Genomic DNA, 15,507 nt, shown 5'->3' on the forward strand with positions numbered 1-15,507 from the left:
ATGAGTTAGTAACATAACTATGGTATTTAACTATGGGGGTCAAAGGTCAAACATGTCCCTAATCCTAATGAATCAAATATTTGATCATTCTCATCTAATATTTTACAGTCAAAAGGCAGACATCTTTTAACTTATGACAAAAAAAAAAGTAAAAAAAAATAGTAAAAAAAAAAGAGTAAAAAATATAATATGGATCAAAACGTATGTGTATGAAGATAAAACAATATGTGCATAAAGTCCGATATTAAATTTGATAAATATCTTTGATGTGATCCATGCAGATAATGGCGGCATAAAAGGTGTATTTGAATGAAATAAAAAAAGTGAATAAACACTGATTAAAATAAACTGTATTCATAACAAAATTGAAATTGTAACAGAACTTTACCAATAGTATAAGACGTTCACAGTTTCATATAATTTTGAAATTTTGTTATGAAGTCAGTTCCCAATATATTCTAACCAGATTTGTTTTAATTTGTTCAAGTTTTACTTCATTTATATGCCCACCGCCAATATCTTCACAAAGCACATTGAAGTTCTTTTACTTCATTTGATAAAGGAATTTGTGATTCTGGATATAATTTAGTTCGGTTACCACAGAGCATGACAAGATTTTGTTAGTTTCAATTTTAAACCAGACGGCTTGTCTCAAGCAATATTGCTTTTGTGACATTAATAAATATTGACAGATACCAAAGTCAATATCAGGAAAAAACTGACAGCGCACACAAAAAAAATTGCTGCCTAAAAAAAAAACTCAATTTTGTGATTGCTAACGTATACTTTATTACTTTTAAAGTTTGTAAACATGTAGGCCTAAAGAATAAGAGCAAAATTTTAACTCTTTCTCCTCATCTCTGCATGATTGTCCTTTTATATACTGAAAAAAAAACACTCATGCTCGCTAAACTAAGTTCAGCGCTTTTTTGGGCGCACTCAGCAAATCTCCACGTTGGGAAACCGCTCAGATAACTGTTGCCCAAGTTTAGTATTGCATAATTCTTTAGGAGGTATTTTTAAATCTTCAATCAAAGCATGTCTCCGTACTCTACTCTAAGATAAGGAGTTATTAGGAATATTCAATTCTGTTCAGTGAAGTGTTTCGACATTATATATAACTTTGCACATGTTGCCAAGTACATGCAAAAAATTACTAATATATTGGAAGGACCATGATATAACCAGATCATCCTTGCTTGACAAATTTTTCACACCCGAAATAGTGAAATAGTTGGCGTGAGATTTTGATCAGAAATCGTTAACATGCTATGCCAATATTATAAAGTCTAATAGCTATGTGGATGCGATAGAATGATAATGTAGGATCGCAATTGAGATGTTGGGTTCTAATTTCACTGTCAATCACCTCCCCAGTTTATAAAAAAGGCAACAGATAATTTCAAAGAATGAATATTTATATGGTTAAGAATATTAAAAGGTTTAAATAATACAAACCTAGTAACATAAACCATTTTTTTTTCAAAAACCTAATCAAACTATAAATTCAAAAATTTCCAGACATAAAAAATGATTTTCTAATCAATCTTTTTCATATCAACTTAAAGATGTTGGAAGATAAAAAATTTGATAATTTTCTTCATATTGTGAAATCATAAGTTAAAGCTTTTACTCTCAATGATGTCACAATATGTTTCATTCAAAACACAAATTGAAACAAAAACTCAAGATGATGAAATCAAAATATTGCACTGGGGGGTTTCATGGTTACAATATAATAAACAAAAACACATAAAAACACATATTACCCGATGTGTGATTCTTCAAAATTCCGTCTATGTGTATGTGAAACGTGCAGGTAACACCAACATGCAGAAACAACAAAAACAGAAAATAAATTAAATAATGAATATTGGTTAATTGATTTAAAAATATAATTAATGAAAGTTAGGGATTAGAACAAAAAATCACAATGATTGAAGTAAGAAAGTACCGTATCTGACATTATTATCCAAAGTAAATAATGTTCTTATGTCAGAATTTTAAAATTGAAATTATAAAAAAATAAACTAGAAATGAATTTGAAAAGGAAACTTCACATCACATACACATAGGGGTCTAAAAAACACACACACACATGGAAACAACTTGAAATATCCCAATGCATCTTGAAAACAAACAAATATGTAAACTCAAAACACATACAACTCATATAAGCGGACTCAAAAACACAAACACTAGAAGACTTAAAAGCAGTACAACAGAAAATACACACATGGAAACATAACTAAAAACACATACACAGAGTAAATAATTCAAAATACTGGATCTGGGAACACACAAATAAAACATAACATTATATTGAATACAATAACACATACATTTCAAATTAGTTGATGTAAAACACATACCCATATAACTCAATACAAAACACAATTCAAATTAGTGCAACTAAAATCACACACACACACATAAAAGATAACTCAAATAGTATAACAGAAAAAAAATCCCAACATAAAACCTTTCCCAAGTCAGATAATGTAATACACATAAATAAAGTACCTCAAATCAGTACAACTTCACACACATAGAGTTAGTACAACAACAAATACACACACACATAAAATTAGTACAACAAAAAATACACACACATAAAGTTAGTAAACCAAAAAATACACACACACATAAAATTAGTACAACAAAAAATACACACACACATAAAGTTAGTAAAACAAAAAATACACACACACATAAAATTAGTACAACAAAAAATACACACACATAAAGTTAGTAAAACAAAAAATACACACACACATAAAATTAGTACAACAAAAAATACACACACACATAAAGTTAGCACAACAAAAAAACACACACACATAAAATTAGTACAACGAAAAATACACAAACACATAAAAAATTTCCAAACCTCAGATTATCTAGATTGTTAGTAATCTGCTCTATTTCCTGATGCAGGCTTTGTAGAGCTTGGCGATCTTGATCCAATAGCTCTTTGACTGTGTCTAAATCTTCTTGGAAAGTATGGCAACTGGAATTTAGGAGTGGTGAAACATTTTAGAGCAGTTATCGGCAAATTTTATGCACTCATGGGCCAAATATACACATTTCCGGTACCTTGCAGGCCACATTAATTATCGCCTATAAACAAAGTATCGCCACATTCTGTGTTAATCTTAACTAACGGTAGTCACGGTAGGTTAATTACAACAAGACATACCGGTACACTGAACAACAGCACACATAGTAACAAATTGGAAAGTATGGCAACTGGAATTTAGAAGAGGTGAAACGTTTTAGAGCAGTGATTGGCAAACTTTATGTGTGCCTAGGCAAGGTTTACACATTACCAGTAGCTTGTGGGCTGCACTGATTACCGGGGTGTAAGGTAAACGCAGGGCTGTGGTGTCAGGAAAATTTCCAATCGACACGGAGTTAAAAAAAATTTTAAGACTCAAGACTCTCGATCCCGTATTGTAAAAAGTTTTGATTCAAAGAAAAGGAGAAAAATCAACTATTCCAAAACTTTAAAATGTTCAAGCTTCCTTTAATGGACTATGAGTGAAAGATTAATTTACATCTACATTCACTATTAAAGAAACCAAGGGCACTGATTTTTTATCTAAGTATTGCTGAAAACTGGAGGATACCTGCTAACAGAGGGGTTCCCAAGCTTTTTTCAGGACAACCCCAATGACAACTTCCAAGTGTCCAGTGCGACCCCAGGTCGATATATATATATTTTTCATGAAACTTTAGAGCTTCTTTTACTGGACTTTTGAGTTTGGTCTTGTGGTGGTATTAAGTAAAATTAGGTAAAACCAAACAATGATTCACAATAAGCACCTACATTTTTTATAGCGGAAGCATAGAGCAATGGCTATGGGCCTGTTTTACAGTAAGCCATGGTACAAACGGCTAAATTTAACATGGTTATTCAAATCTTAGATGTTTTGTACATCCATCCTCTATCATACCTCAGCGACCCCATGACCTGTTTGCGACCCTACCTACTTATCATTCCAACCCAATTTGGGGTCGCGACCCCTGGTTTGGGAACCCCTGTGCTAACATGATATTTTCATTAGAGTCAAGCACAGAGATAAAATGTAACCGCTGGGCGTTTACAGCTTTATTCACCATTAGGTCCATGCTTCCGAAAACAAATAACTGGCTATCTAATTCCATACCCAACTGAAACCGGAGAAGAGGCTGTGGTTCACCCTATGATTGAGACGTCTTTTCGTCTTACAGTAAATTGTTCAAGAATAGAGAAAATGGTGTTGGAAAAGACGTATAATTTTATGTTTTACTGCAAATGCCGCAAAAATGCATTTAAAAAAAATGTTGAAAATTTGGGGGACGAGAGGCTGTAGTTCACCATATGATTAAGCCGTCTTATCAACTTTCCTCTTCCGAAAGGATAAATATGATAAATAAATACGATAAAAAAACAACTCACGCATGTTCAATTCCTTGTATGCTCAGAGCATTAAGCACAAGTTCGTTCTCCGGCAACTTATCAGCCTCTCCTTTCAGTAAAGTGTGATCGAAACCAATATGGGCTTCCATTTCAAGAGGAGTTCTGTAAAAAAATACTCTGTTTTACTCTGAACAATAGTTCAGACCAGGGTGTCCCAAACTTTCTGGGGCGCAGATCCCTATTTGTGAATCTTAGTTTTGACAAACCCCAATCCCAAGCCGTATCAATTTCTGCAATTCGGAAACCTTTTTCTGAGCTTGAGAAAGAAGTCTTTTAGACCCTCAAAAATCTTGAAAAACTCCTGTTGCAATTTAACTTTCCCAATTTGAAATTTCATAACCTCTCCTCCTTTGAAAATCAAGGGAATAGATGATTGGGTACTCCTGTAGTATGTGTACCAGGTTAGGGTTAGGCTATAATTTTATTCTGATTTTCAATTATTTTAGTTTTATTTTGAGTTTGGGGACTGTCTGTGTTAGCAAAGTGAATATACCCCTGCCCAAAGGTTTCAGTCCCTTCACACAACTTGATGTAAAATGGGCGAACAAAATTAGTTACCTCCATATTGGTACAAATATTTCTGGAGCGCCCATATTAACAAAATAGAAACCTTTCACTTACGCTTTGGTCTGGATGAAATCATTGTATTCTTCCTCAGATATCAGACCTTGAACTCGGCTTTCTGCTTCTCGATGACTCGAACAAATTTCATCAGTAATTGGAGACGTCGTCTGCACAAACTCAAGAAGAATCTCTTTCCTGGGGAAAATGAGAAATGATCAAGTATTTAACGATGAAGATAGGATTTTAAAAATAAAGTCGATTAGACTCTATAACAGTAGTTTCCAACTTTTAATGGCTAGTGGCCCCCTTTCGGAGGCGTTTAGCACTCATGACCCCGTTTATCATTCCAGGGGTATTTTAAGTGTTATTTTGATTGATAGATTCTGAATCCTATTTTTTTCAAACATTTCATGTTCAATAACGTGAAAATACCCTGTGAAACATGAAACTAGGAGAAAAGGGAAGTTTTCTTGTAAAGTGAAAAGTAAAATTAGTTTCGAGTCTAGCATTGTGGCCTCCATCCAACTGCTCTTTGGTCCTCTTAGGGGCCACTGGGCCCCCGTTGGGAACTAATGCTCTATAAGAATATTTTATATATATAAATATAAAAAATTTAATGCCAGTTCTGTCAAATGCAGAATAATGAAAGGACAAGCAAGTGAATGTTGAAATAATGTCTTCATGGATATACGCAATTATAACAAAGTAAATATTTCGAAATTGCACTCTTTGTCTTATATGATCAACTAAAATTTCCATTTTAAAATCAGACATGTGCATAATTCTTAATATTTTGGACCTAGGTGACAATAAAAAGAGCCAACTTTTATATCATGAAGCCAATTGTTGAGTCATAAAGTATAGAAAAATGACGTATTAGTTTCTGGATGCATCTGCATCAACTTAAACAATGTTCACATATGGCCAATCATGAATCAGGGCTGGAGTCAGAGCCTGAAGCCATTGAGCTGTGACATTTTGCTACCCATATTTATGTATGCGTTATCTAATCCCCATGTCTGGTGAAAAACAATTGATTTGAGTAAAACATATTCAAATTCTTTGTTGCGAGACCATAAAAGACTGATTCGTTAGACCAGAAAAATTATTCCAAAAATTGGGAAATACAAATAAATAAAAGGCAGATCTCAATAGCCAATCATAAAGTCACTAATTTTTTTACGGAGTATGTTTTTCATCTTCAAGGATTTGTATAAGAAAGCAAGGTATTACCTATAAGAACCAAAACAACACTTTGAGGAAGTTTGCTCAAAAGCATTTGTTGCAATATGTGCTATGTGTTAAGATTTGTAGGGTTGGCTTATATGCAATTTTTTATAAATTCATCATTTCAGGGGCGTTTATAAGGGATCTGCTTATATGTAAGAATATACAAGACAATATTAGATAGCCTATCAGTTGAATTACAATGGCCTAAAAAAGTCTGACTTTGATCAGACAAAACATTACAGAAATGGTATTTTGAAAGTGAGATTTTTGGGCCCAATGTTGTCTTATAGTCCAGTTGAGCTAAATGGTCGATGAGCCACACTGCAGATGCCTTCTTGTGTGAAAAAAGGCATTGTCGAGTGTTCAATATGGCAATTAATCTTTATGTAATTAATTTAAACAAAAATAATCACAATTCGATACATTTGTAGCAGTGTGTAGTAAGATTCTGAATCATTTAGAAATCAGATTAGACGTTGTTTTGCAAGTTGGCTCGAACATGTTGCCCACCCACGTAAGTCACTGTTGGCAAAATACATTAGACATATGATTCATTGAAGTTGGGTTGCAGCCTAGAGTTTAATTAAAAGTTGGAAATTTAATGGTTACCATAAATTCAAAACTTGAATTTGCCTAAAGAAGAGTTATGCACACTCACTCAAAACTACGGGAAACTCCTTTTTAGTCACAGTTACAGGCCACCAATGAAATCAATTCTTGAAAAAAAATTGTTCAAAGCAAGTTAATGTACACTCACTCAGAAGTAAAAAAAGACTCATTTTTGAGAAAACGTGAAGACTAAGATAAGAGGGCTTAATTAAATAATAAACCACGACCTCTCCTCCGGTTACCAGTCCAGGTCGATTAGCCAGTTAGCCAGTGGGATCAGTTAGCCAGTTATTTGTTAGTGCGTGGCCAGGCGTGGCCAGTCGTAACAAACCAGCGATTACGTGAACCGACCTATGAACCCATGAACGTGAACGTGAACCCATCCTCTTACACACGTGAACCCATCCCCAACAACATTCGAACCTGCGAATCCAGGTACAGTAATGAGAGGTGCAATGGCAAGTGTCCTCTGAAGATTGGTACCGTATGCCAAACGTTTAACCGGAAATAACTGGAGTTTTCCAGTTTCCAGACATATGTTTATTAGTTTTACCCATCAAGGCTCTCCTAACTTGACTTCGTAAGAAAAATATGGATATAAAAATAGTCCCTTTACAATTTCAATTTTGTTATGAAGTCAGTTCTCAATATATCTTAACTAGGTTTGTTGTTTTTCTGATCAGTAATTTTTCAAGTATTTTGTGGACTTGTTGTTTTTTAATCAGTAATAGTTTTGAGTATTTTCGCTTCATTTATTACATCTGTGATGGCCAAAACAATGTATGGTATCGATAAACTCCCTTTAAATTTTAAGAAATTCTAAGACTTCATGGACACCCTATATATTCAATTTAAGTAACATATTGTTTTCAGTCATTGGTGGTACAAGTAACAGCATCAGTTACCAATCTATATTGGTAACGTGGGCAGTTAACAGTTATTTGTTTCAAATGCATGGACTTGATGGTAGATGAAGCCACAACCGACTAGGGTAGTGGTTCCTAACCGTGTGTGGCTTTTGGCCCCATTTCTGAGAGTTTTAACACTCATGGCCCCCCTGTTTAGCAGTCTAAAAATATGAAATTTCTGTTTCTGAATATTAAAATAAAAAATATAATTTTCTGTGCTTACAATACATTTACGACGGCTATGTCGCAGTCTAGTAAAACTGCCCTTATTCAGTAAACTAGGTTCGACCGTAATCTGCAGGTCAGATGGGCTGGTAACAGGCTATAAAAGTTAGAAACCGCGAAGCACAGAAGTATTTATAGTGCTATTTTGATTCATAGATTCCAAATTCCATTATGACTGAATAATTCATACAGGAGAAAGTGAAACTATCCTGTGAAATAACCTTATCAGGTAATGAAACTAGGGAGACCGAAGAATTTAAAAAAAAAAAAAAAAATTTGCAATAAAATCAATTTGGCGCCTGGTATTGTGGCTCCCCTGCTCTGTGGGTTGCACTTGACTAAGGACTGTGTGGATCCTTTCACGCATAATTATCTGGCCTAGATTACTATATTCAAAACATTATTTCAGAATAGTTAAATATTTTCAGTCAATGGTGACGGTGTCATCCTCGAAAACAGAACTCTATTGTTAGAAACAAGAAATGTATTATGACTCACAATGTAGCAGCTGCCTCTGTTTGCATATAATTTAAATTTCCCATCAGCTCAGGAAGTAGAGTGTATCTGTGGAAATAGAATGTCAGCTGCTATTAATAAACATGTCCCCATAAGTTATGAAAGTCTATCTAGACAGCAAATATTCTAAAATTATGCCTCCTGTAAAAAAATTCTTGACATGACATAAAAATGTACCATGAGGTCCCTTCACAATTTCAATTTTGGTATGAAGTCAGTTCTCAATATATCTTAACCAGGTTTGTTGTTTTTAATCAGTAATTGTTCAGGTATTTTGACTTTCTTTGATACATCTATGAGGGCCAAAACAATATATGGTATCGATAAATTTCCTTCGCGATTTTTAAAAAATTTTAGGACTTTATGGACAAAGCAAAATATGGATGTTACAAAATATGAAAATTATTTTTAAATTACATTTGAATAAAGTTACAGATTTCTATAAAGTGCTATTATCAAGCATATTATGCTCAATTAGGAAAATCCACTGAAAGATTTTTTACATAGATAGCACATATTCTAAAACAGTGGTAATCAACCTTTTTTAGCTTGCGAACCGATAAAATTTCAAAACTAATTTTGCGGGTCGGTGAACCTTCAAAATTCTCTCATATAAGTAATTTATACAAAAAATGAACAGTAATTTGATGGCTTTGTCACTGAGCTCAGGACATTCTTCAAAACTGTAACAATGGCAAGTTTTTATGCTTCGACGTCAAATTGTTACCACAGGAAGGCTTAACTAGGTTATGATGGTCAACGTTATGACATCATAGACTTAACGAAAATATCAGCACTCAGGGCTTGAAATGGCCATAGGATCTCTGACAAAGTTTGGTTTGCACATTAAGCAAACCGATTGAAATAATTTTAAAACAGTGTTCCCATGCGTTAAAGTTAATACAGCGAAATTTCGAATGAAATATCGGTTTTTATAGAAAATTTAGAAATAAATAAAAGTAACAGCCTTCTGGAAAAAAATTCCATCTTTAACCACTGGAAATTTAAAAGCAATTGGTCAAGTAATCAAGATAGGAAGAAGAATGTCCATGAGGCTTGAGCATATGGTGAATCATGGTCTTTCATCCAGTTACCCAGTCCATGTCTATGTTATTTGTTTCAGATTTATGGACTTGGTGGTGGAGGAAGCCTTAACCGACCAGCAGTTACATTACAATGATGAGCAATCCTCTTGCACATAATTATCACCCATAAGATTAATCAGAGGTGTGATAGCAAACATATTCGAACTGTTTGAACAATGCACACTGTACCAATGCAATGCAACTGTAGATGCCAGACAGTTGCTTCATATCATGGAAAATATTGAATTACGATGCCACATTATTAATGTTATTTAAAACATGACTAACTACACGTCATTGCATGTGTCAGACTGTCTGTTTATTAATGATAGTTTGCGAACAAGGAACCATAAACATATAAGTATGAATGCCACCAGTCTACCACCAACTAATTCTGATGGAGATTTTGAAAATATGACGTTATTCTCATTTATCACTCCAATATAATATAATATCATTTAAGCATCCTTGCGGCAACTGCCACATGTAAATCTGAAGTAAGGAATAAACAATTTAACGGACTCGAAATCTAGAATCCACGATATCTTAGGTTCTCGAAGTGTTCTATATGTCCCTTGGTTCAGTGAGAAAAACTTTGCGAGCTATTCGTTTACTTAATAAAATACTGACTTTGTAACTGTCTAAAGAAGCAAAAATGGTATAAATAAAAATTGAAAACGGTAGCGTAGAAACGTGCCAAAATGGCAGTCGTCTAAATATGAAATTATCTATAATAGGTTCCAATAGACAACGCCATATTTTATTCACCGCCTTGTTGACACAATTTGAAGGTTTTTTGAATACAAAGTAGCAGTTACATCAATAAATAAAGTAATTTTAATTTACTCTGATTTATTTACAAAGAGTCTGAGAACCCTTGGTCTATATTATATCAGGAATGGGCATTGTTTTTCAACTAGACTGGCGAGCCATGTGAGTGTGACGTAAAAAGTTACATTTTATGGCCAATATTTACAGTGTTACAAAAGCAAAAGTGGAAAAACAATACGCCTCGTGCCAAAACTAAATTTAACCGCAATCTCAACCAATTCCTATTATCAGTTCGAAGACTAGTCAAGAGCCTCCCGTAGTATTTATACCTAAAATTATGGCCTAACCCTAACCTAGTACACATATTACATTCCGATGTCCGCCATCTTGGTTCGCATACTTCGAAGCCCCGAAGAAACAATGTCTCCGTCAATTTTCGCAACTAATAATCCTCCCACATCCACAAAAAGGGGATTTCCCCTCCTACATAACTGTAATATTATTAATGGGAGACCTCAGTAACATACATAACAATCTATTATTTTTTTTAACATCCCACACTTTCCAATGATAACAAAAAAATAAATAGGGAAGTTCCCCTTTCTACCTCCTCAAAATAATACTTAATGGGTCCACTTCATCAGTATGCAGTACAAAACGATATATTAGAAAATAGGAACACTCCTACCCCCCAACTGTTAAAAATTATGGGGAATTCCCTTTCAACATACCTATAATTGATGAGTTCACATCAATATGCAATACAAAACAATAAAATGGAAAATATAAATTATATTATTTCATCGTAACACCCCCACTCCTCAATATTAAAAAAAAACTGCAGGTCCTCCCCAAGAACTCCTAAGGGGAGTTCTCCTCATACATACCTATAATAATGCTGATGATGTGTAGCTTCAGTAATATGTAACACATAATCATTATGGCTCTGATGCAGCTTCATTGTTCCTTTCTTGTATTTATCTTGGCTCTTCTCGATTGCAGGGGTTTTTCCTTAAAAAAAATTCAAATTTTTTGTTTCAATCCAATAAAAATTTAGAGCTATTCAACGTGGGTTGTGAAGAATTTCCAAATGTTACATACAGTTTTCAAATAGATCAGAAAATTGAGGCATTATGTAACAATTATAGAACAAAGTAGCAATTGAAATTATGCGAAATGAGGAAAATTGGAACAAAATTATAGACTGACACCGACTTGGTACACATACTATGTTCAGGTGCTCGCCATCTTGTTGCACATACTACGGAAGCGCCTTTTCAAATGTTACTTACAGTTTGATTAAATCGGGAAATTGTAGCATTATCATTATGTAACAATTATAGAACAATGTAGCAATTAAAATTATGCGGCATTGCCAAGCTTTTCTCATGTATTAACATCTTATTGACAGAACATACAGAAAAAATTATGATAAAAGTGGATTGCGAACTGTAAAGTTGGGAAGCACTGATTCAAAGTTTTACTGCATCTGTCAGAACAGTGTTTCCAACCTTTTTAGATATTTATCCTCCTTCCTCTATAGTCCCCTGTACACTGATCCAAGGTCAGTATTACAGACCTCTGGGAGTTGAAATTTTTCTCATCCTGTGAGATTTTCAATCACTCATAAATGTTTCAAAATGAGCAGAATTATTGAAATTAAGGTTGAGAGAAAACTTATATCTTTCATATCAAGCGCTCAGTCATGTTATGAAAGCATGTGCGCACTAAAACAATCATGATTACTGTAAAGCAGAGTTCAGCAACCTTTATGTACCACACTTTATGAACCAATTGCCTCTAAGAAACAATAGACTCATTAAACTTCATACTTTTAGCAGTGTCATTATCACAGTTTAGCCATGTGTATGCGTATTCATAACAATTCAATTATACCGGTATCGACTCCTATCTTGCGGCCCGTTTAGACAGTTTATAACAAGTGCATAAATGAGTATTATGGTCATAATAAAAAACTAGAGAATAATACAGCAAATACAACAAAGCAAGAATTACTCCCAAGAATGACAATCGATTGTGAAACGTTGCACTTACCTTTGTCAACTGCCTGATCATAATCCCTTTTAGCAATGCTGGCTTCTTTCTCTGTCTTTACATAATGGTTATGTCGCTTGTCAAGCTCTGTCATTATAATCTGGGAAAAAAAGAAATTAAATAGATAAGAATTTTATATGGCATAGTTCTTAGAGAATTTAATATCTACTGTGTTAAACTGTGTTTGTGTCCCAAGGGAACACTGGTATTCCTCACCTTTATCAGTTCAGAATCCATTTTTTCTCTTTTTTCAACGTAACATTTTCTTATTGAATGCTTATCTTTGGAAAGATTCATTATCTTATCCATAGTTGCTGATTGCAGTTTATCAGAATGATGCTTGAATGATTGACCCAGCGTACTCATGTTGCGGACTAGTTCTTGCCAGGCCTTAATAAGAGGTATTGATAGAAGATTAAATTTTGGTGAAGTGAACATAACTATGTTGGCATGCCATAGCGGGTCAAACCCCATGTCCACAAAGACATGAATGAGTGTCACATAAAAACATCCTAATCACACAAATCATAATTGCTCTCAGAATATTTTGTCACTGAGTTTTAAAGTAATTTGGCCATAGTAATATCATGCTCAGCTCATATAGGATAGGATAGGATAGGATTTTACATATTTATCCCGGGGGAGAGGAAAGCCGATAAGACGGCGAACCACGGCCTCTCGTCCGGTTACCATTCCAAGTCGGGTATGGGATTAGTTTTACTGTATTGTTTGTTTTCGGAAGCATGGACTTGGTGGTGGAGGAAGCCGTAACCGACCAGCGGTTACGTGAACCACCCAACGACGGCGAGGAGTCCAGCAATCCTCTCGCACATAACCATCCCTGCATGGGATTCGAACCTGCGAACCCACGCAGAGTAGTTAGAGGTGCGGTGGCGAGCGTATTCCTAACGCTTAGCCCGTTGAGCCACACCGCCGCGCCAAATGGTCACTCATAAATAAACTATACTATTTGGAAGCAAAAAATAAAGAATACTGTTGTGTATTCTGTATTTAGTTCATTATAAACAAGCACCACGTTGCACCATTGCAACACTACTGTATTGTAAGAGTCAAGCACTTCAAAATTTATATTTTATAGTAGTAAAGACCAAGCAGCAAGTCACACAAAACGTGCATGAATAGAATGTCAACCTCAAAAAGACAAGGTCACAACGGTACAAGTGAATTTTGTCACCTCATGGTCTTACATCATATATATCACAACAATAAATCTTTTTTTACCCCCAATATACACGCATTGGGGGCTCCTGAAGTATGCGAACCAAGATGGCGGACATTGGAATGTAATATGTGTACTAGGTTAGGGTTAGGCCATAATTTTAGGTATAAATACTACGGGAGGCTCTTGGCTAGTCTTCGAACTGATAATAGGACTAAAATAAGGAAAATTGCAAAAAAATTATCGCCTAACCCTAACCTGTTACCCATGTTACGTTCCGATGTCCGCCATCTTGGTTCGCATACTTCGGGAGCATCACGCATTGTATAAAATATTCACTCCCCAAATAACTGTCTTGTATCCATGTATTATAGAAGTTATCTCTATCATCCACACATTTTATAAATAAATAAAGCTGTAGAACAGTTACACAATTTCTGGGAACCTGCGCCATTTAAAAAGTGATTCGTTTTATTTTTTGATTGTAATGAACATGTTTGTTGGTTTTCCATTATTAAATATGGTGAACAGAAATAAATGTTAGAAACACAATAAAGAGTTTTTTTTTTTTTATTGAGGTGCAGTAATCTGTAGTTTATTTTCTCATCATACTGAAAGCACACTTGATTTACAAATTGCAATAAATAATTAAAAAACATTTCGGGGTGAAAGCAGCCGCGAGAAACCAAATTTGGTTATCGCGCAGCGACACCCATAAGCAAGTCTAACAAGAAAATATTTACAAAAAGTCGAACTGTATATGTTATTTCGAAAAAAAAACAATAAATACGTGCAGGGAGTCGCGGAGTTTAAAGTCGTTGGAAGTTGGCCATGGATCATTAAAGTTTGAAGATCACTGATATAAATATAAAAATCTCATCAGTTACCTCATACAGTGGGCTTGAATGTGTTGGAGGCTCTATCTTTCCTCCTGTTGTTGCTACTGATAGTAGAGATTGCGCATAATCCTTGTCGCATTTAATCCGAGCTAGGACAGTCTTTCTAATAACCTGAAAAATATAAAATATATGGGTAACGCTGTTACAATAGTTAAAGTGCTTTTTTTGACTTTAGATTCAAACGCAATTATTAAAACTAGCGCAAAACCTTGATCTTACGATTTCGTGAGAATACATAGGATCAGAGGAGCGGTGCGCTTGCATGACAATGACGTCTTAACAGGGACCGCGGAATAATTTGATATGTTGGAAAGGGGCCGCGAGCTTGAAAGTTTGGAAAGTCCTGTCCTAACCTAGTATTAAATTAGAATCAAAAAAATTGAATCAGAAAATTAATAGCCGGGAAATGACACCAATAGTCAACAATATAGTTATTAAATGCAATATCACATACAAATATCTTACATCCAGTAACTTCAATTCATAATCCTGTAGTTTCACTAGCGCCTCGTGTGACGGCTTTCCAAGAAGTTGGGAATCAAATCCCTGTGTAACCATGACGACAATGACTTGAATATTCCAGTAGCTTAGACTTTATATAACAACATAATTACAATACCCTGAATAAAAATATCAGCCCAATGAATAAAATGATGAAATTGATTTTATGGTGCTGCTGAAGTCTGCGCACCAAGATGTCACATAACCTGAACCCTAACCTGGTACACATACTAGGTTCAGGTTGTGCGCCATCTTGGTGTGCATACTTCAGGAGGTCTGTTTTTTTGCTAAAAACTCTTGAATGATAGGGTAAAAGTTTTTTCCTACTGTAAATCAGATTATTTTTTTTCTCGAAGAAATCCAATGGTAACGTTTTTAAATTGCGCTTACTTTGAGTTTATTGTGCAATGCTTGTTTGACGATTTATTATGATATGGGGGCCCAGACTGACTCATAAAGGAAGGATTTGCATTCACTGTCATAATTGACGTCTTTTATTGTG

The 15,507-nt window shown here is 34.6% G+C and overlaps 1 protein-coding gene across 2 annotated transcripts in view; it reads right to left on the reverse strand.

Moving 5' to 3' along the window:
- Positions 1-15,128, reverse strand: part of LOC120332290 (tyrosine-protein kinase Fer-like) — a 35,381-nt gene extending 20,253 nt beyond the window's left edge. The window contains exons 1-10 of one of the 2 annotated variants that reach the window (XM_078119034.1): positions 14,970-15,128; positions 14,493-14,615; positions 12,642-12,815; positions 12,426-12,525; positions 11,258-11,381; positions 8,497-8,562; positions 5,084-5,221; positions 4,442-4,564; positions 2,891-3,010; positions 1,770-1,796 (exon numbers count right to left, since the gene is read on the reverse strand). In XM_078119034.1, coding sequence (XP_077975160.1) covers positions 1,770-1,796; positions 2,891-3,010; positions 4,442-4,564; positions 5,084-5,221; positions 8,497-8,562; positions 11,258-11,381; positions 12,426-12,525; positions 12,642-12,815; positions 14,493-14,615; positions 14,970-15,062 — 1,088 coding nt within the window. In that variant the 5' untranslated portion in view covers positions 15,063-15,128. The remainder of the gene's footprint in view (positions 1-1,769; positions 1,797-2,890; positions 3,011-4,441; positions 4,565-5,083; positions 5,222-8,496; positions 8,563-11,257; positions 11,382-12,425; positions 12,526-12,641; positions 12,816-14,492; positions 14,616-14,969) is intronic. The other variant, XM_078119035.1, reaches the window with a different exon arrangement.
- Between the last annotated feature and the right edge of the window lie 379 nt (positions 15,129-15,507).

This window comes from Styela clava, chromosome 13, assembly GCF_964204865.1.
Source record: "Styela clava chromosome 13, kaStyClav1.hap1.2, whole genome shotgun sequence".
Lineage (NCBI taxonomy): Eukaryota > Metazoa > Chordata > Ascidiacea > Stolidobranchia > Styelidae > Styela > Styela clava.